At 42.3% G+C, this 20838-nt stretch overlaps 1 protein-coding gene across 1 annotated transcript; it reads left to right on the top strand.

Annotated features, from left to right (window-relative positions):
• Positions 1 to 1409: 1409 nt before the first annotated feature.
• On the top strand, positions 1410 to 19362 carry LOC149303677 (neuronal pentraxin-1-like). The gene is made up of 5 exons (XM_089480608.1): positions 1410 to 2670; positions 11591 to 11771; positions 14003 to 14250; positions 15813 to 15992; positions 16404 to 19362. Exons 1-5 carry the CDS (start codon positions 1906 to 1908, stop codon positions 16611 to 16613), a joined length of 1584 nt encoding a protein of 527 aa, XP_089336734.1. The 5' UTR covers positions 1410 to 1905; the 3' UTR covers positions 16614 to 19362.
• Positions 19363 to 20838: the final 1476 nt, after the last annotated feature.

Raw genomic sequence — 20838 nt, 5'->3', positions numbered from 1 at the left:
GCCTCGTGGCCCACTCCTCCACTCCACCATCCCAGGATCCACTCTGCCTTCCCTGGGGCCTCCTCCACTCCGCCGGCCATTCAAGATGTTTACTGTTGTCTGACAGACATCATAGCCTCTCGTGGAATTGGTCAATGCCTGGCAGAGGCTGTGGCAGCAGTGGCCTTGGCGGCAGCAGCCAACACTCTGCGCGCTGCATAGAGCAGCGCAAAGGCCGCAGCAGCGGCCACAGAAGTGGCTGCGTGCAGCGGCCAGTGCACCCGCCGCCACGGCAGCAGACCCAGGGCAATCCCAGGTCCAGGATATAAACCAGGATGATGGGGTGCCCCCACCTGGTTAAAAAGTGGGATATGGCAACCCTAAGGGCAGATACAAGGAATCTGCCGCCTACTGTATTTACGGTCTGGATCCTGTATTACAAGGGATAGCAGTGACTCTGTCTGCTGCTGAATGGCTACCATCTACTCTCAGTCTGATGTGAGTGAATATGAGGATAGCATGAAATACTCCCCCTCTCCAAGAGAAACAACCTGAGTCTTTCCCATGTAAGGAGAGGGAGAAAACATCAATGGCTGCTGCCACATTACAGAATTAATGCAGTGTGACACCACTTTTACCGTCATGACTCCATCCTCTAGAATCCTGGAATGTGTGGTTTGTTGTGGCAAGAGAGCTCTCTGACTGAGAAGGGTAATATCTCACAAAAGTACAAGTCCAAGAAGTCCACAGCACTTAGCTATGGTAGTTAAAGCAATGTCAAACTGCATCAATTCTGCAGTGTAGATTCAGCCAATGAAATTATGTCTGACACTGATATATGTAATGGGGGCCCTTTATTAATATATATGTACCAGTTTGGGCCCTTTTGAAATGACTTACTGTTTCTGAGCCACTTCTGTGGATAGCTGGGATATACCTACTTATCTGTCACAGATACAGGATTTATTATCTTGGGATACATATTACTTGTCTATCCCAGCATATTGCTGATTCAGCACAATTTCTTCCTTGGACTTCTGCAAACTCCATGCGATCTAAACCCAGCTGTGAATAATGGACCCCATAGAAGTCATTTTTGTTAGAAGAGAAACAGATAAATTAGTTCAAAGCTCCGACTTAGCTTCTCTGTTTCTGGCTGGTCCCTTAATTCCTCTGAGTGGCCTTTTATCTGTTCAAATCTCTCATCTGCTGGGGGCAGTGGCATGAACAAGGTTTGTATATAGGCTCCAGGGCAAGGGCCCTAGCAACAGGGTTGGGGAGGATGGGCCGGGTGAACGAAAGAGCTTTGCCGTGACACCTTAAGCCCATTAATTTCTCAGTCGCCAGGGGAGACGATGCTTCTCTCCACATCAGGAGAGGATTTGGCAAATTGGACAGGAAGGAGAGGCAGGAAAAGCACAAATCCCACCTACCCACAGTCCCAGGACACTTGCTGGCGGCTTGGTTCTACTGGGTAACAAGGCAGAGAAACCAGGAGAAAGGAGAAAATTGCTCAACTTGCTGAGGGAACTCTGACTTTGGAGGCATCTAAGGGCAACTTCTCATTCATGATTGCTGGCTTGCTGGACCCAACTTCAGTAGCAGCGTTGTACTTTCTAATTCGACTGGATCATCTTCCCCTTATCTACCAAAGACATTTGGATCTACTTCCTAAAAGAGGCCTTCAAACTGTCTTTTTGTGGCACTGAACAGGCATCTTGAATTTCTTTTTTGAATTTGTGGGTTAGTTTTCTACGACAGGACCTGGATGATGGATGTTACATCTAAATCTGTTGTGTGACATGGTCCTTAGATTGTAGAGTAGTAGCCTCTAGCTGGACTTGTCTCTGTTCTCCTTCCTTGGCTATCAAATCCATCCTGAACTGTAATCTCCATCCCTATCCCTTTCCCATCTTCCATATTGTTATGGAAATGGGCTTGCACTGGGCATTGCTCTGCCTCGTTTTCCCCTCTCTGGTATCAGCCTCTGACTATGCCTTGCCAAAGTTTATCTGCAGTCCTATGCCACTGGACATGGATAATGGCTGCCAGTCAGCAAGCCAGCAGCAGCGCCATGGGGCAGGAGCCAACAGTGGGGGCACAGGGCATTGGGTAGGAACTCTTGAAGAAGCCAAGGAAACAATCCTGCACCTGCGGGAGACGGTGGTGCACCAGAAGGAGATGATCCTCGACCAAAGAGAAACAGTGCGGGAACTGACAGCCAAGCTGACCCGCTGCGAAGCCCATTCTCGAAGACATGGTGTGGAGCACCATAGTGGTCATCATGAAGAGAATCACAGCCATGGGCATGGGCATGGGCATGGGCATGGGCATCCTGAAGGAGGCCATCGAAGCCATCATGAGAGTGGGCATCGGGTCCACCATGAAGATGGTCACCGGGCACTTCATGAGGTTGAACTTCCAGGCCACCATGAAGATGGTCATAGGGGACACCATGAAGCAGGCCACCAAGAACCCCATGAAAGCATCCATGCTAGGGAAAATGAATACCATCATTTTGGACAACATGAGCATCATGAACTACAAGTGGGACACAACACCCACGATGCCTTTCGTAAGGGAGCTGCAGCTGCCAACACCATGGAGGATCCACCTAAGGAGACATCTGCAGGAGTGAACCAGATGGAGCGGATGCTGGAATCACTCAAGGAGAGACTGGAGCATCTACAGGTACCACACTTGTACATCAGATACTTCTTTTTGAGAAAAATATTCCCCCCACCCCACCCACAATGCACTTATTAATTCTCCTCAGATTTGTCCATCTACTCCTTAGCCATGCAACTTCTCATCAACCATCAGTTCTTGCACTCTTTCCCAAATCTGCCATCTCCACTCCCCTCTTTTATTCATGTCTGTAGATATTAACATTTTACTTTGGCATTATATCTCATGTGCACATGTTAACCATTATTGCACGTCATAGGGCCCTTTCACATTATTATGTAGTACTATGATTTCACTTCAATTTCCATGGTTCTGTCCTATGGAGCTCTGGGATCTGCAGTTTTGGGAGAGGTATTTAGAATGTTCTTCCAGAGAGCTCTAGTGCTTCACCAAATTACAAACCCTAGGATTCCATAGGATGCTGACATGGCAGTTAAACAGGAATATAGCACTATAATATACCCTTCATATGTCCCTATTAGCAGGGACAATCCTAATTAATCCTCCTTTGTCCCACTTTTTCAGCTGCTTTAAAAATGCCCCAGTTTCTCTCCCCTTCTCTCACTTTCCCACTTTGTCCCTCAGCTTACATCAATTTCTGAAGGCTGAGTTCAAAGTGCAACAGTAGTCTGCACTCAGTTAATTAAACTGGGAGGAGAGGAGAGAAAGGAGTGGAGCCTTGTCCTTCCCAGTAAGCTCAGGCAAAAGCAAACAGCTGCAGCATCTCTTACATTGTGTGTTCTTCCTCAATAACTTTTGGCATTTTGACTACACTTTGATATCGCTTGGCTATATGTGTCCCAGTTTACATTTGTGAAATGTTGGAGAGACTGCTATAATTGTTTAGTGCCCATCTTTAGCACGTCATGAACATGTATGCATGAACAAGCTGTAGACTAATTCCATGCAAGGTATAGGAACTAAATTCTAAGTTACCGGGAAGCTCCCGGTCTCCAGCAAGAAGAATTAAACCTCCAGAAATGAACAGAGAAAAGAAAGTTAGGTGGTAGTAACTAACTAGGTATCTCTGAAGCAGAAAGTCACACTATCTAGTCCGAAAAGTGGGAGTCCTAAATTCCCAGGAGAGGAAGATTAGACCGTAATACTGTAGAATAATTACCCACTGGGTGACCTTGGGCAAGTCACACTTTCTCAGTCCAAGAGGATGGCAATGGCAAACCTTCTCTGAACAAATCTGGTCAAGAAAACCCCATGATAGATTTGCCTTAGGGTCTCCATAAGTTGGCAACTATTTGAAGACACACAACAACAACAACAGAATAATAACAGGGAGCCAGTGTGGCATAGTGGTTTCACTATTGGACCATGACTCTGGAGACCAGGGTTTGACTCCCACTCAGCCATGAAATCCGCTGGTTGATCTTGGTCAAGTCACATGCTTTCAGCCTCAAGGGAAGGCAATGGCAAACCTTACCGGAACAAATCTTGCCAAGAAAACCTCATGATCACTTTGCCGTAAGGTTGCCATAAGTCAGACACGACTTGAAGGCACACAGCACACACATAGAATAATAACAATAAAGCATTCAGAAATAAAATCATATAGGGTGGTGTATAATTAAAAGGGCGAATCAATAAAATTAAAATAGAAGAATCATCCTAAAAGATAGAACAGAAAATCCCCCATAAATAGTATGCTTTTTACTATACATTCATCACACATCTGGCCAAGTAACATCCTATGGTGGTCCAAATGGCTAAAGTTATCAATGAGGTAGAACTTTAATGAGTCCCTATACTGGGAGAAAGGTGGGATATAAGAAAATAAAATAATAAAAATAATAATAAAGCTAAAAGAGGCCGTCACTGAGTGATCAAGAGAGGTGGAGGGTATGAAACTACATTTGCACTATCAACTCAGTTTGCACCAACTGAAGTAAGCCAAGCATGAAGGGGGAAAGTGGGAACAGCAGAGAGAAACTGGGACATTTTAAAAGTATCAGGAAAAGTGGGATGATAGAGGATCAAGTGTGACAGTCCCTGCCTGGTCGGGACAGTTGAAGGATGTTTTTTGTCAGTAGGAAAACAGTTTTATATGGCAAGTAACAATGCTGTGAAATGCCTAGTTTTGTGTGAATCACATAACAAAATGTGATGAAAACGTCTTACCTGCAGATTATAGAGAATTTGAAATATGTATCATGTCCTACTTCCATTGTTTTGTCCCAGCTAGAGTAAAACCACTCTTGGAACTTGCATAATGTTATTCAGTTCTGACTGGTTTATACAATAGATAAACCATAGTAGGGATTAATAACAGAGACCTACAAAACTGAAGATCATAAAAACCTTTTAAAAATGTATGCCGGTTTTATAGGAATTTGGGATTCTAAATCCAAAAAATAATCTCAGATTTGCTCCATCACATACAGGTTTTTCCCCCCATAACTGGCTTTGACATTTCTGTGTTATAATTATGGGATTGATGCTGCATTGATGCTGCAGAATCAATGCAGTTTAACCACCGCTTTAACTGCCATGTCTTAATGCTATGGAATTCTGGGATTTGTAGCCCTGGTGGTGCAGTGGTGAAATGCCGGTACTGCAGCCACAACATTGTGAGTTTGAACAGGGCTTGAAGGTTGACTCAGCCTTCCATCCTTTTGTAGGTTGGTAAAATGAGTACCCACCTTGTTGGGGGCAATCGGTAATACACTGTAAACTGCTTAGAGAGTGCTTAGTTCACTATGAAGTGGTATAGAAATGTAAAGTGCTATTTCTAAAGTGCTCTTGCTATTTAGCCTTCTCTGGCGCTACAACAAACTAGAACACCCAGTTTCTGTAGAATGGAGCCACGACAGATAAACCGGTGTCAGTCTACATCAGTGGCTCCCAACCTATGGGTCGGGACCCCTTTGGGGGTCAAATGACCCTTTCATGGGGGTCGCCTAAGACCATTTGAAAATACCTATTTAATTATAGTTATGAAGTAGCAAGAAAAATAATTTCATGGGTTTGGGTCACCACAACATGAGGAACTGTATTAAAGGGTCATGGCATTAGATAAGTTGGGAGCCACTGGTCTACATGAATTCTGCAGTGTACCAGCAGCCTGAAATAAATGATCACACAAAGAATGAGAAAGGGGTTAAAGTTTTCTAATAGACTTTCAAAACACTTTAATTCATTGATATCAAACACAAACATCTATTCAAAAGCACTAAAAGAAATTGCATTGGGACATGTGCATCCAACTGAAAACCTGAACTGATAAAAAGATCAAATTTGTGAAAGAGCTGTGTGTGTGGCATAACATTTTTATTGTGTTCTTTTTTCAAATTCAGCAATCCAAAAAATACACTTAAAACAGCTACAGTACCGAAAAAAGTTTTTTTCATTGCAGGCCTGTGAATTAGATTTAAGCCTAAGCATTTATTTTTTAAATACCTAATAAAACAACAGACAAGAGCTACTATTTTAGGAAAGACATTACCCATGCGCTTACACCAGAGGGGATGCCTCTTTTAAAATGGCCATTGTAGTGATTGTGTGTTGCATGAGGTGCCTCTTCTAAAATGGCATCACATGCAATAAACACAATCACTAGAAAGCTAGGGGAGTATGGCATTTTCCTACTAAAACTGAATTTTTATTTGTTCATTGTCTACAAATGTATGAAGATGTAAGTAGTTCATTCACTCCTCCATTAAAGTTCAGCTGAGTTATTAAATAAGACCTCTTTCACTGGATATCATCCTAAATTACAGGTGTTGTATTTATTTCAATAATATTTATTTATTTCAAATAATCTTGAAGATGCCAGCCACAGATGCTGGCGAAATGTCAGGAATAAACTCTTTTAGAACACAGCCACATAGCCTGAAAAACCCACAAAAAACTATGGATGCAGGCCATGAAAGCCTTCCACTCCACATATTACCTTTGTATTTCTATAGTCATCAAAATATATCCAGAGGTAGCCATCCAAAATCTAATATATCCAGAGGTAGCCATCCAAAATCTAATATATCCAGAGGTAGCCATCCGAAATCTACTAAACTGTGGTAACTTTATTGGCCAACCAAAATGCACAAAATACATTTTACAAGATTTCAAAGTGGAGCTTTGAAGGTTTACGCTGTGTATTTTGTGCATTTTGTTTGTCCAATAACGGTAATACAGTTTTGTGGATTTTGGATGTTATAGTCCTCAAAGTCAATTACAACTCTAGTTACAAAACATATTTAATAATAAGTAAACAAACGAAACAGGACAATACGGATATAATTTCCAAACAACAAAAAGGATACCAATAGAAATTAATTCCTGCCATCTAATGGTTGGCAACAATCACTACAAAATTCAAGAGGAAGGGTACCACGACCGAGAAGACCATAACCTCCAAAGACAGGGCATCTCATATGGATATTTCAGCTGATGGGCGCAGATTCAGACAGTAAAAAGCCATCATCTGGATGCCCAAGAGCCAAACCACTGCACCAGTTTGCTGAGGCACTGTTAGAAAATAGGAAAAAGATAGCATCCTAAGTACTTCAGATATGGGACAGCATCTTTTGTGTTTGTTACTTTAGTCATGAAAGTATGTTGTTGTTGTTGTTGTGTGCCTGCAAGTTGTTTCCAGCTTATTAGGAATTTAAGGCAACCCTATCATGGGATTTTCTTGTCACGTTTCTTCAGTGGGGTTTTGCCGTTGCCATCCTCTGAGTCTGCCGTTGCCCAAAGTCACCCAGTGGGTTTCCAGGGCTGAGCCAGGTTTCGAACCCTAGTCTCTCAGAGTTCTAGTCCAATGCTCAAACCATTACACCATGCTGGCCTGATATTACAGCCCATTTTTTGTACCCACAGCTGGAGCCAGGAGATGTACAACAACCATTGCAAAATCATAATCCATGCAACAGCAAAAGCAATAAAATGCAGTAAAATGCTTGATAACAATTTTTAAAAAATAGGATTTTCGATTGAAAAGCATATTGGAATAATATTGCTGTTTGATACCTAAGGTACAGGGAGGCCCCCTGAGATCTTCTGAGCGAATTTATAGCCTAGGCCAGAGATTCGCACCTGCCAACCTTGTGTGGTCTATAAGCTCCAGTTAGAAAATTTGAGGAAAACTTCAGAAATGTTTTAAAAAACAAGAACAACCATAAGCTTTTACTGCATTTTATGTGGGTTTTTTTCCATAAGTCAGAAACAACTTGAAGGCACACAACAGCAACAACATCTATCCACCCATCCACGTTGATTTTGATGATACTGCCAATGTCAGTGAAGACAAGTTATTTAAACTTAAGCTATGTTGCTTTGATTTGTAGAAGAAACAGAAGTTCCTTAAGTGGTCCTCCAAAGCCCTCAGCAGTTTTCAAATCATCTTTGGAAACAAAACTAGAAAACTGCCAGCTTAGGCACCACCACTAAGAAAATATACCCTTCAGCTGTCTTGATTTGGCAGGGACAGTCCTGATTAATCCTCTATGGTTCCACTTTTTCAACTGCTTTTAAAATGTCCCAGTTTCTTCCTCCTCCTCCCATGTTCCTCCTTTGTCTTCAGCTTACTTCAATTTCTGCACTGAGTTTGTAGAAAAGTAGTTTGTACTCAATTAACCCAAAAGGGTGGAGAGGCAAGATTCTGTCTTTCTCAGTAGGCTCAGGCAAAAGCAAACTTCTGCAGTCCTTCCCCATTAATAACTTGTTGTGTGTGATATTGCTTGGCCACATGTGCCCCTATTTTCATATGTAAAATGTTAGAGAAAATGAGAAAGCCATTCTCCAAATATCAGCACCAGCTGGGTTTCAACTGAATGAAGGGAGGAAAATGAAATAGGACCTTCCTTTTTAATGTGGAAATTGTGAAATGTTAATAGAGTAGTGCTGGAACCCCTGTGAAGTAGATCATCCAGTTTTGATTCAGGGTGCATCCACACTGTAGGAAAAAAATACAGTTTGGCACCACTTCAACTGCCATGTCTCCATCCTACATAATCCTGTGATTTGTAGTTTTGTGAGGCTCCAGCCCTCGTTGGCAGAGAAAACTAAGGACCTTGTAACACTACAAATCCTAAGAGCCCATAGGAATAGGATGTAGCTACCGTACTTAAAGTGATGTCAAACTACATTATTTCTACAGTGTAGATGCAACCCCCCCCCCCTCGGTTGAGAATGAAACAGAGCAGAATTTCGCCAGTGATTTCTCTCTGTGCGTGAGGGATTTGGTAAAACTAGCAATAGGAGAAGGGACAGGACTGTGCTTTTGCCATCACTGTGGGCGGCAATAGAGATTACAAGAGCATCTGAGGTTTAAACCTAGGTGTAGGGACTAAAAATACACCTGCTGCCCTTTCCCCTTGCTTTCCCCCATCTTAACACGAAAGCAAGAATTATGTATCTCAACCAGGGGTGTAGCTATGGAAGGGGGTTGGCACAATGAAGACCATGCATCCCCAAATAGGAATTCTACCTCTGCAAATGAAATTTCCTTTCAGTCCTCAAATTTATAGCATTGCAGCGAGACAGACACTGAAAATCATACCTGTTAACCTTTCCTGGGTCACTTTGTCCACCTGTTTTCTTTGGATCCCTATAAGGCTGCATCCGCACTGCAGAAATAATGCGCTCTGGCACCACTTTAACTACCATGGCTTAAATCTATGGAATTCTGGGGACTAGAGCTTTCTGACAGAGAAGGTTAAATAAATGTCTCACAAAACTACAATTCTCAGAATTCCATAGCACTGAACCATGGAAGTTAAAAGGGTATCAAACTGGATTATTGATCCAGTGCAGTGCAGATGCAGCCTAAATTGTAGTTCCAAATGCTCAACTGAAGTTTTAAGTTACTGCAATGCTAGTAATGTGGGGACTGAAGGAAAATTTCATGGGAAGGGGACAGCATTTTTATGGATGGGCCACGTCCTCATTCGCTCCTCTCTATAGCTGCAGCCTTCGGCCCTGCTATTAGCTGGACTGAGCTGAGACCACTAGCAGCTTCACAGAAGTGGCTCACAGTGGTAAGATGCTTATCCTAAACCCCCAAGCCAGCCTACTGCCCTCAAATGTAGGAAAGGCTCATACTTTCCCACTGTCCTGATTTGGCGAGGACATTCCCAGTATATCCAGTGTTGTCCCAGTTTCTCTATCCTCCACCCAGTTTTCTTCTTTGGTGCTCAAGCTTAGTTCAATTGCTGCAAACTGAGTTCAAAGTCCAAAAGTTGTCTGTTGTTGCTGTTGTGTGCCTTTAAACCATTTCCAAGTTATGGCAGCCTTATGGTCACCACATGATGGGATTTTTTAATGTTCTGTTTTTTAGGATGAATCTTCTATTATAATTGTATTGATTGTTCTTTTTAACTGTAAACCACTCTATATGATTTTCTTTCAGAATGCTTCATTGTTATTATTCTCTGCATGTGTTGTGTGCCTTCAAGTCGCTTCCAACTTCTGGCAACCCTACGGTCGCTCTATCATAGGGTTTTCTTGGCAAGCTTTGTTCAGAGGAGGTTTGCCATTGCCTTCCCCTGAGGCTGAGAGCATGTGACTTGCCCAAAGTCACCCAGTGGGTTTCATGGCCGAAGCTGGGGAACTGAAGGAAAATCTGATGGAGGGAGAAAACAGAATTTGTATTTGAAAGGACAATGCCATTGTTTTGCCCCTATGTAGCCACACCTCCTGTATCTTCTGTACAGCTATATCTCTGACAACAAAGTAGGTATGATGTTTATCACACTATACTCTTAAAGTGCTACTATTCCACTTTGACTCCTCTAGCTGCCTCCTGTTGCATTCTGGGATTGGCAGTTTTAAGGAGGGGTATTTAGAATTCTCAGGCAGAGAAGTTCTCTGCCTGAGAATTCTAAATACCCCTCCTTAAAACTGCCAATCCCAGAATGCAACAGGAGGCAGCTAGAGGAGTCAAAGTGGAATAGTAGCACTTTAAGAGTATAGTGTGATAAACATCTATGTTCCCAGGCATTACTTTTTAACAGAAACTTTGGAAAGAATAGGGAAAGGTTTCTGCACCCCAAAAACAGAGGATCAGTTCAATATATTTCAGCAGGCATTTATATCCAAAGCTAACAATATGCACTTGTGAAATGAAACAACCAGGTCAGATAAACCTTGAATAAGTAAACATCAACATCTTGAATCGCCTGGAGCATTGTCCAAAGTACAGCGACAGATTACTTTCTCAAGCCTCCTCTTTTCTTATGATTTCCAGTTTGGTGGCCAAATGTATACGTCTGTGCTTCTTAATCATGCGGGGGTTGCTTGTGAGGAAGGCTTATATCCAGCTCTCCTTCTTTCTCTCTGTTTTGTCGCTCACACAAGCTTGGTAAGGAGTCCTGGGGGCAACTTCTGTTTACCTTGCCTCTTGTAGGCAGGCTCAAACAGCTACAGTAGAGTAAAATAGAGTAAAATCTTGCTTTTTCCCAACTCAAACTTTATTGCATTGTTTACTGTAGGCATGCTGTTGTAACCCAACAGTGAGAGTCTATTGAATTGAAAGACATAGCTATGTTAATCTGGACTATCACTATGCAAAAGGAGCTTGCAGCACTTCTGAGACTAACTGTGAGAAAGAGGTTGTAGCATGAGTTTTCATAAACTTGGTCTACTTTCTCAGATTCATGGAAGTCTATGTTTTTCCAACCCTCTTTCACTATCCTGTTAATGCTGATGCTGCTAAAAAACCTCCAGCTAGATAGAGAACAAGAAGGAAAGGGGGCATAAAAGGGCTTTGTTAAAAGAAGCTTCTTTGTCAAAGGCTTTGTTAACTGAAGCATGACTGTTAAACTAATGGACTGTGCCAAATGCTTCATGAAAAAGGTGGCTTTCAGAAGGGATTGGAAGGAAGGAAAAAGACAGAACTAGGCCTACTGAGGCTCTAAGAGAGGGAGGGTAGAGTCTTCCAATTATTAATACATATATCTGCCCTCTATTTCCCCAGCACAACCGGAACAGCTCTCTCTTCTCCACATCCCTGCGCGATGCACTTCAGAAGAAAATTAGCATCTTGGAGCATCAAATCCATGAGAAGTTAAACACATCGGACCACCACACAAATGGTGTGCCAATAGCAGCAGGGCTGAGGCACAAACACATTTCTCATGGACACAGTGTTGAGAAAGGTGAGTTCTCCAGAATGAAGCAGGGACGTCTGTTCTTGATCTAGTGGGGTGGAGATGAATGGATGGAAGACAGGCAGCTTGGAAAAGTTCCCTTTTTGAACAAGAGCTCCCAGAATTCCACAGCCAGCATTGCAAATGGTTATGCTGGCTAGAGTTTTTCAGAGCTGTAAGCCAAATGGAAAATTTCTCAAGCCCTGAGATGGATGGATGGATGGAAGGAAGGAAGGAAGGAAGGATGGATGGATGGATGGATGGATGGATGGATGGATGGATGGATGGATGGATCAGTTGCTAGTTGGACACATATAGAAAGATTTAATGAAAGGAAGGTGGATTTAACAAGTGGTAGATGAATGGATAAGAATGTGAATGGGCAAGGGCTTGTACAGTAAGTAGTTACACAGGCACCTGGAGAGAGGATGATGTAGATGTGAGGAGAAAATGGATAAACAGAAGTACAGTATTTAATATTTATATACTCCATTTATATTTCACCTTTTACCAAGAAGCTCAAGGCAGGGTGCATGGTTACCTCATCTTCCCAAACAACCCTGTGAAATATGTTAGGCTGAGAGATAATGGCTGACCCAAGGTAGAGCTAGGCAAGTTACTTTTCAAAATGAATTCATTCAGTTGGTTATTGCTGACTGAGACCCTGTATCCGAAGACGTATGTGTATTATGTAGTTAAGTCTCTTTAGCTACCCAATCCTGATGCTAAAACCCAATTGGTGAGTACAACAATAAGCCTTTTAGTTGATGAATAAGTGGCTGTAATTGTGTTGTGGGTGAATCATAAATAAATTTTTTTAAAAGTGGAGCTAAAGAATGGATGGGAGAGTTTACAGTCAACAGATCGGTAGATAGGCCATGGAAAGACAGGAAAGAATGAAGTGGACACTCAGTGGACAGATAGGTTATTGCAGAGCTGGAGAAGTGTGGTCCCCCACAGGCTGATGAATTGCAACATCCTTCAGCCTTGCCCAACATTCGCAGTGCTGAGGGCTAATGGCATCTTGGCTTATTAAACCAGGGAAGGGCAACTCTGAGCATCTATTTTAACCCTTCAAGACTCCACTACCTCCTCTAAAAATGATTTTCCCTTACATCCCCCCCCCCACCAGAAAAAAAACACCTGGAAGTGACCAAAGAGTAATTTCTGGTTTCAGGGTGGGAAGGAGAAAAAACTCCACCTCATTCATCTTTAAAGCAAATCTCTGCTTTGGAAGAGGGCTGACTCTTGTATCCAATTGTCCATTTTTGGCAGACGTTTCTTAAAGCAGGGATGCAAAAAAGGCCATGGTAAGGCATGTGAGCCTCTGGCTATGTGATTCCAATCTCTATGTTGGACTAATAACAGCAGTGTGTGATTCATGAGAGAGATAACTGTAGAGATGAACTCAATGAATAGGGATGAACAGATGAATTGTAGAATCGTGATAGATAGTTCAACAGACAGTTAGCAGATTGATTTCCCCCTCCAACATTCTACATCATTTACTTAGTCATGTATGCATAACTAAATAATGCCTTCTGTCCTGACCCTTCCTCTAAGCCCACCTTAAGAGTCAGCAGCTGGATCCGACAAAGGAGGTCTTCTGCCAGTTGGGGCACAAGAAGGATGATGTTTCCAACCTCCTGCCAGTAAGCGAGGCTGCTACAAGGAATTGTGACAAGGGTACCGCTTTTGATTGCAACCTCACTTACTAGTGAGAGGGGGTTCAGTCTCAATTGGCAACTGAAAAGACCTCCTTCACCCAATCCATCTGCTTGCTGTTCAGGTGGGCTGTGGAGGTATTTACATAGTCCTACTGAACATGGAGCAGTTATGGCTCTGTAACTCTAGGTTATGAATCAGTAACTGCAATACAGAACACCTACCATTGCCACCATCATCAAGCCTGTTGCACCATCTGTATGCATGGCAGTATTACAAAAAAATCATATGACAGGTCCCTGTTCTGAGGAGCTTACATTGTAAAATTCAACATAAGAAGTTGATAGGAAGAGAAGGCAAGGTAAAAAGGAGAAAAATGTGTTATTTCAGTTGCCTTTACTCAGCCTTAGGTGCCATTGGTATTGGAATGTATGAGTGTAAGAGGCATGCCTGTGGATGGATGCTTGGCAAATAGGCAGGTTAGCTGGCAGCCTATGGATGGACAAACCCACTTCCCCTCCATTTCTCTGTGTTGGCAGCTCAGTACCACATCTCTGATCCCCTCTGTCCTCCAGGGTACAAGGTGGAGAAGCATTCTGAGGATTTCCGTGTGGGATTTCCCCTCCGCACCAACTATATGTATGTCAAGGTCAAGCCTACTCTCCATCATGAGATCTTTGCCTTCTCCATCTGCCTATGGCTCAAATCAAGTTCGGCACCAGGGATGGGTACCCCATTCTCATACTCAGTGCCAGGCCAAGCCAACGAAGTGGTGCTCATTGAGTGGGGAAATAATCCTATGGAACTACTAATCAATGACAAGGTACGGGAGCAAGTTCAATATTGTAGGCTTAGAATTAATCTAGTACAGTCAGCCCTTCTTATACACGGATTTGTTATACACGGATTCAAGCATACACGGTTTGAAAATGTTCCAAAAAAGTATAAATTTCAATTATCAAACCTTGATTTTTCATTTTTTATAAGGGACACCGTTTTGCTCTGCCATTATATTTAATGGGACTTGAGCATACACGGATTTTGTTATACACGGGGGATCTTGGAACCAAACACCAGCGTATAACAAGGTTCCACTGTAACTTGTTGACGGGTTGTGGGAAGCTATGTATCTAGGATATAATTTAGACATCAAAGTTGAGCCTTTAAGTTCCCTTAGTCTAAAGTGTGTCAGTGATGCCTCTCCAGATCTAAAGAGAGGCTAATGATAAATTCAAGAGGCAGAAGCCTGACTTGTTCACTGCAGTTTTAGGCCTTCTACATTGTAGTTCTAGAATATAGTTCTAAATGGGTTCTTCTCAGATTGTTCTTGACACTAATAAAGGGTCAAGAAGATTGCACCAAGAATTTGCAGTGAAATACGTATCCATGATTACTAGTAATTGTGTGCTAGAATGTTCTTTGGCCAACACCATCCCTAATATCCAGTTCTGCGGTTGGAATAAATTATTCTAGTTAAACAACATCCAGGTGTTTAATTAGCATGTCATTCAATCACTTAGAAATGCAGTGCAAGTCTAATTAGTCCTTAAAATCTTCTGTGAAGGCTAATAAAGGGATATGAAAGGAGAGCATTCAGCTTTCATGTTTAAACCAGTTGGCAAGGCAAAATAACTCAAGCCAAGATTATTTTCAGTTCCAGTGGAGCGAAGCAGAATGCCTCCCCAGCATTACTACTGCAGATTTCTCAGCACATGATGCCTCCAGTAAGAGGCACACATTTTTCTGGAGCCATCAGTTTCTTCAATGCATGGCTTGGAGAGATCCTTGGAGCCTAGGTGCCATAGGAGGGATAGCTTGGTGAACTGCAATTTTCCAAGTCAGTGCTGCCATAGACGAAATAGGCAGCTCTACAAAGAATCGCCCTCTGGCTGGAGGCAAACAGTGGTGTGGCTACCTCATCTTCTGGTGGTTAGCATGCATGGGCAGTGGTTGCCAGGGTTGTTCACCACCATGTCACCATGACTGCTCTTTTTGTGTAGGGAGATCTTGGATAGTTCCCTATGTAGCTGTTAAAACTGCCAGAACACTCATCTAAATAGTCTGTTATGTATTTATCAGCATAGGATCCTGACCTTAGGTTCCAAAATGCCTTTCTATATGTATTGATTTCCTTCCAGAAAAAGTTGGAAGTTTGCACAGTCTACCTCTGTGACGCAGGTTAAAGTTGAATAAAATCTCTCACACTGAATCTCCTCCCAGATCCTCCTCCTTCTCCCAGATTTAAATCTCCTTCTCCCAGATCAAAAACTGTGCAGTGTTCAACAAAATGGGTCCCATCCAAACCATGACACAATAACACTATACTGAAGGCTCTGCATGTCTGCTTATTCCTGGTTTAATCCTTTTCTTGTCTTTGTTTCATAGGCTGCCACATTGCCACTGACCATTAACGATGCCAAGTGGCACCATATCTGTGTGACATGGTCAACCCGGGATGGCATTTGGGAATCTTACCAGGATGGCGTCCGAAGAGGGAGTGGGGAGAATCTGGCTCCCTGGCATCCCATAAAACCTGGGGGTGTTTTTGTACTGGGCCAGGAGCAGGTAAAAATTATTCCTCTAGATCAGGCATGGGCAACTGCAGAAGAACTGGTGATGGATTTTTCATCCCTGAACACTCTGCCAGCTCACATCAGTGTACCTGACATGACCAGAAATGACATCGCATCACTTCTGGCTTGAGTTTTGGCCACTTTTTTGAACCCTGCCTCATTTTTAAAAGGGTTGGGGTTATATGGCAGAACCTTGAGGGTTGTGGAAGCAAAATCTCTACTTTTGATACATTTTGAGAAGGTTCGGGGTGAAAAATGCCTCCCCCATTTTAAAAACGGGGTAGTGGTATCTGCGTCATTCAGGGGCCTGCAAGCCACACTTTGCCCAGGTCTGTTCTAGACTGATTGATTGGTTGGTTGATTGATTTTATTTCTTTCTCTCTCTGAACTTCTCTTCCCTTAGGACACTCTTGGTGGCCGCTTTGATGCCACTCAAGCCTTCATTGGAGAAATCTCAGATTTCAACATGTGGGGCCATATTTTGACACCAGGAGAAGTTTACAAGATGGCAACCTGTACTAGCTTTGCTGGTGGCGACCTCATCAACTGGGCTGAAGCCTCCATGGAGCTTCACGGAGGAGTGGTCAAGCTACCATTTAATGCCTGCCACTGAGAGGTCACAAAGAACAAATAGACTTGGGGGCTTTCTGGGAGGACAATGGAATTTAGCAGTTAAAGGCAGGGGCTAGGGTTGGAAACAAGGACCCCAGGATTTCTTGAAGGGAAAAAAGTACCAATTTTTACAAAGTGGGAGGGGGAAGAAAGATTCCTGGAATCCTTGCTTGGAAACAAATGGAGAATCTTTCTATTTGAGGTGGGGATTCTCCCCAGTCCCCTGGGTTGAGAATGAGAAGTCTGTAGAGAATTTAATATATGAATGTCTTAGGGTCTTGGAGCCAGCATCTCTGGATTTGTAGCAAGGGTGCCTGATCATTTTACCTAAAAAAAAGCTTTGAAAAAAGCAGGAAATAAATAAGGACATATTTACAGCATCTATTCTATGAAAGAGTTTTATGGCATAGAGGGTTTTCTAAAAGAAGTAATATCCCCAAATGTTATATGGCAATATCATATTTTGGAATTTAGCACATTGAAGTAAATGAAAACTATATTCCAGTAGAGGTGGCTATGCCACAGGAAACTGTGGGTCTATTTATAGGTCTTTCATAAGGTTGCAATTGGGCTGTACTGCTTCATTGAGAAGGTGGTTTAAAGAGTGGGAATATCCAACCTTTGACAAACCTAAATATGCACCCATCTGCCACCTAGAAAAGCTGAAGGCTTAGTTTTGAGTAGCACCTTCCTTCTGTTGCCTTTGTAGGAAATGTGACCACAGACGCATGTTTTGCTCTGCTCTTTATTTATATATATATGTATGTATTTATATAAATAATATGCATGCAAACACATATATAAAATATGTGCCTCTATATTTGATGCTTTTCTCTAGGTAGGTTCACACAACCATTTTCATACTCTCCCCATCCATCCCACTAGTTCCAATTGAATCCAATGTTGAATTTGCACTGGGATTGTGTGGAAACCAGAGAGAGCTCCAGAACGTTTAACGGTTTTGTAGAAGAGGGAATTTCAGCAAGTGTTACTTGCTAACTGGTTGCATGATGAGCAACTCCGGGTGAAATTCCCTCTTCTTCACATCCCTTAAAGGTACAAGTTTTCAGAAGCAAGGTGTTTAGGGGAATGAGGAGTGCTTTAAGGTCTAATGCTACTCCAAGCAGTGTTTAAGATATTGATGCTTTGGCCCCCAAAATTAATGCAGGGGGGGGGGTTTTCTAGGTCTTTGTTGGACAACACTTAGATCTACAAAATGGATGGGAAACTGCATGCTTCAAAGTCAAAATGACCAAACTGAGGCTTTTGCACTTTGGACATATCATAAGATAACATGACTTATTAGAAAAGCTGATGCTTAGTAAATTGCAATGCAGTAGGAAAATACAAAGATTGTATTACAGGGAGAGAAGACTCAATCAAAGAAGCCATGGCCCTGGATTTACAGGACCTGAGCAGAGCTGTTGGTGGCAGGGTGTCTTGGAGGTTTTTCATTCATTATTGTGTGCCTTCAAGTCATTTCTGACTTAGGGCAAGCCTAAGGCGGCACTATCATGGGGTTTTCTTGGAAGAATTTGTTCAGAAGAGTTCGCTGTTGGCTTCATCTATGGCTGAGAGAGTGTAATTGGCCCAAGGTCATCCAGTGGTTTTCATGGCTGAGTGGGGATTCAAAAGCTGGTCTCCCAATGTCCTAGTCTAACACTCAAAGCACTACACCACACTTGCTCTCCTCTCATTCGTAGGGTCACCATAAGTCAAACCCAATTTGTCAGCAGTTAACAAGATGCACGCACATGCAGACAGCACTTTTCAACACTGTGATATTGTGGGAGGGGAAGGTCTCAATGCCATGAACCCTTTTCCAGGTATAAGCTCCATTGGTAACTTTCACAACATCCGCATTATAACACAGCATACAACAAGAGACAGACCAAGTAGAAAGGAAGTGGTCGTGAGCTGAAGTCTTAAAATCATCACCCTCAGTGCAAACTCAACCCAGAAAACACAACATGAGATGAGGAAAAACAATGGGGAAATGGTCTTGTGGGTCAATATTGATCGTTGTGGTAGATGGATCAGATAGATAGTCAATAGCTTATGGTTTTATTTCTTTGCTATTGTAAATAGAAAGAGGTATGTGACAATACTATGATAAAGAGTGTGGGAGTCAGCACATTTGATTCTGTGGAAGAGGTCTAACATAACTGGAACAAGTGTGGCTAAGAATCAGAATTTCTTAATTATCTGGAAGAGTAGATGTCCGCTGCATGAAAAGACCAAAACAGATGAGATGCTAGGGTTAAAAAGAAAGCAAAACATGAAAGCAGTTGCCATGGAGGGGTATGTGCATACATAAGTAGTATGATGTGACACAAACAGTGGAGCTAGAGAAGGGGTATTTGGCCCTTTTGTGTTTTGAAGTATATGTAGGGACAACTAATGTTATCTAATGTGGGCGTATGTGTGGGAATATAAAATAATTGAGTATTGAATTACCTAAGTGCACCAATGATCAACAGATCATGGCTCTCCATGTCTCTTTGGTTCTAAAGTTCAGAATCTAAACTGAAGGTCTTTAAAAGAAGTCAGAGAGAGGTAGGAGACCCAGTCTGAAAGAATGCTTGCTCAAAAGAACACCCAATGTCTTCTTTAGTGTGTATATATGTAGGCATGTGTATGTGTTTCTCTCTCTCTCTGTGTATATATTTATATCAACTCTTCTTTGCATAGGGTTTTCTTTCTCTGTTTGTAAATACTGGAATTTTCTAGGGTTTGACAATGTTTGTTTTATGTGCAGAAGGGGTGGGTGGGTGTGATATAAAGTTCTGAATTTTCTTACTCCAAACTGGATGCAATAAACCTGCCAAAGAAACTGTGACCCTTGCCTGCCTACCTTTGGTTTTTAATTTAACAATACATTTATTTCATTACAGAGTTATCCTAATGGTCCTAAGGGCTCAGCATTCTCCAGATACCTGCAGGCACCCTGTCAGTGTTTCACGCACCCATATATTCCTTTACACAAATGGGTGGCCAAGGTGTAACAGTCACATAGTGGAGGGTTACAGAAGTGGGGTTGTGCATGCCGTGCTGTCGTGCACCGTTGTACTCGTATGTTGCCCTTCATTGTGTATTGCACTGATTGAATGATTGTGTGTTGTGCATCATCAACTAGGCAACATCAAAATTCTGTAACATGATGGCATAGTACAAGTGAAACATAACACTGTGATTATAGTTACACACTGACCAGAATTCTGTTAGGGACATTTGCATGTGTAAGTTTCCATTACGTGGGTTGATGACCTACCACACCAGGGTGCTCGCTATACTGTATTTACACAGTATCTTTAATATGATTACAATGGTAGCAATAATACTATGAAAACACTTATTTCTGCATTACCTTTTAATAGCATGATAGTCCTTGCTTTGTGACGAATGCTTCTGGTCTTGGTTTCCCTCACAAGGTACATTACAGTGATACCTTTATTAGTACAACCGAAATGCACTTCGAAAACTTGTTTCAAGCTTTCGAAGCTCCAAAGGAAGATAGGAGGTAGGCACAATCCACTGTGTAGGAGTGCAATAGAGGTGAATGAGGGGCACAAGCATATTGAGGCCTTAACCCAGCTGTGAGGTGGAGGTGCAGCCCCCGATATGTTTGTCTGGAACTAATTTGGGCCAGGATGATGTAGTGATTTGTAATGGACTCACTAGGACTTTGAGAGAACAGCATTCGAATCCCTACTCTTCTGTGGAAACCTAGTGATCTTGGGAAAGTAATACCATCTCAGCTTCAGAGGAAGGCAATGACAAACCCCATCTGAACAGATCTTGCCAAGAAAACCCCATGCTAGCTTTGCCTTAGGGTTGCAATAAGCCAGAAATGAATTGAAGGTACACAGTAACATTTGGACCAATTTTTCCCCAATCACTGGTGACAAGAATGCAGATAAGTGTTGAACATTTCTGTATCTGCACCAGAAATAAAATCTCACAGGGATTTCAGGATCACTGGGGAAAATCTGGCACATATTACATGCTAGAGCACAAATGAGCACCATCTTTAAATAACTTGTTGCCTCAAAACTATTTTCTCGTTATGCACATTGAATGGATCAACTGAGTAAAATATGTAAGGTTGATTAAAACTTCTTTAATTGGCTCATGGCCCCAATATTATGCCAAATTAATTCCTTAGCTACTCTTAACTAATTACTGAATGGAACTATGAACTATCCAGTTAATATCTGACAACGCAG

The sequence above is a fragment of the Sceloporus occidentalis genome, unplaced genomic scaffold, assembly GCF_023333645.1.
Source record: "Sceloporus occidentalis isolate IW3139 unplaced genomic scaffold, rSceOcc1.0.p SCAF_14, whole genome shotgun sequence".
Classification (NCBI taxonomy): Eukaryota; Metazoa; Chordata; class Lepidosauria; order Squamata; family Phrynosomatidae; genus Sceloporus; species Sceloporus occidentalis.
The sequence above is the reverse complement of the archived record's forward strand: the minus strand, read 5'-3'. Positions and strand labels throughout refer to the sequence as shown.

Bases quoted from the DNA above. Each gene is read 5' to 3' on its own strand.
- LOC149303677 (XM_089480608.1), top strand. From the start codon at position 1,906: ATGGAAATGGGCTTGCACTGGGCATTGCTCTGCCTCGTTTTCCCCTCT. The intron at 14,251-15,812 runs GTACGGGAGCAA...TTTGTTTCATAG, and splicing joins AACTACTAATCAATGACAAG to GCTGCCACATTGCCACTGAC. The intron at 15,993-16,403 runs GTAAAAATTATT...CTCTTCCCTTAG, and splicing joins TTGTACTGGGCCAGGAGCAG to GACACTCTTGGTGGCCGCTT.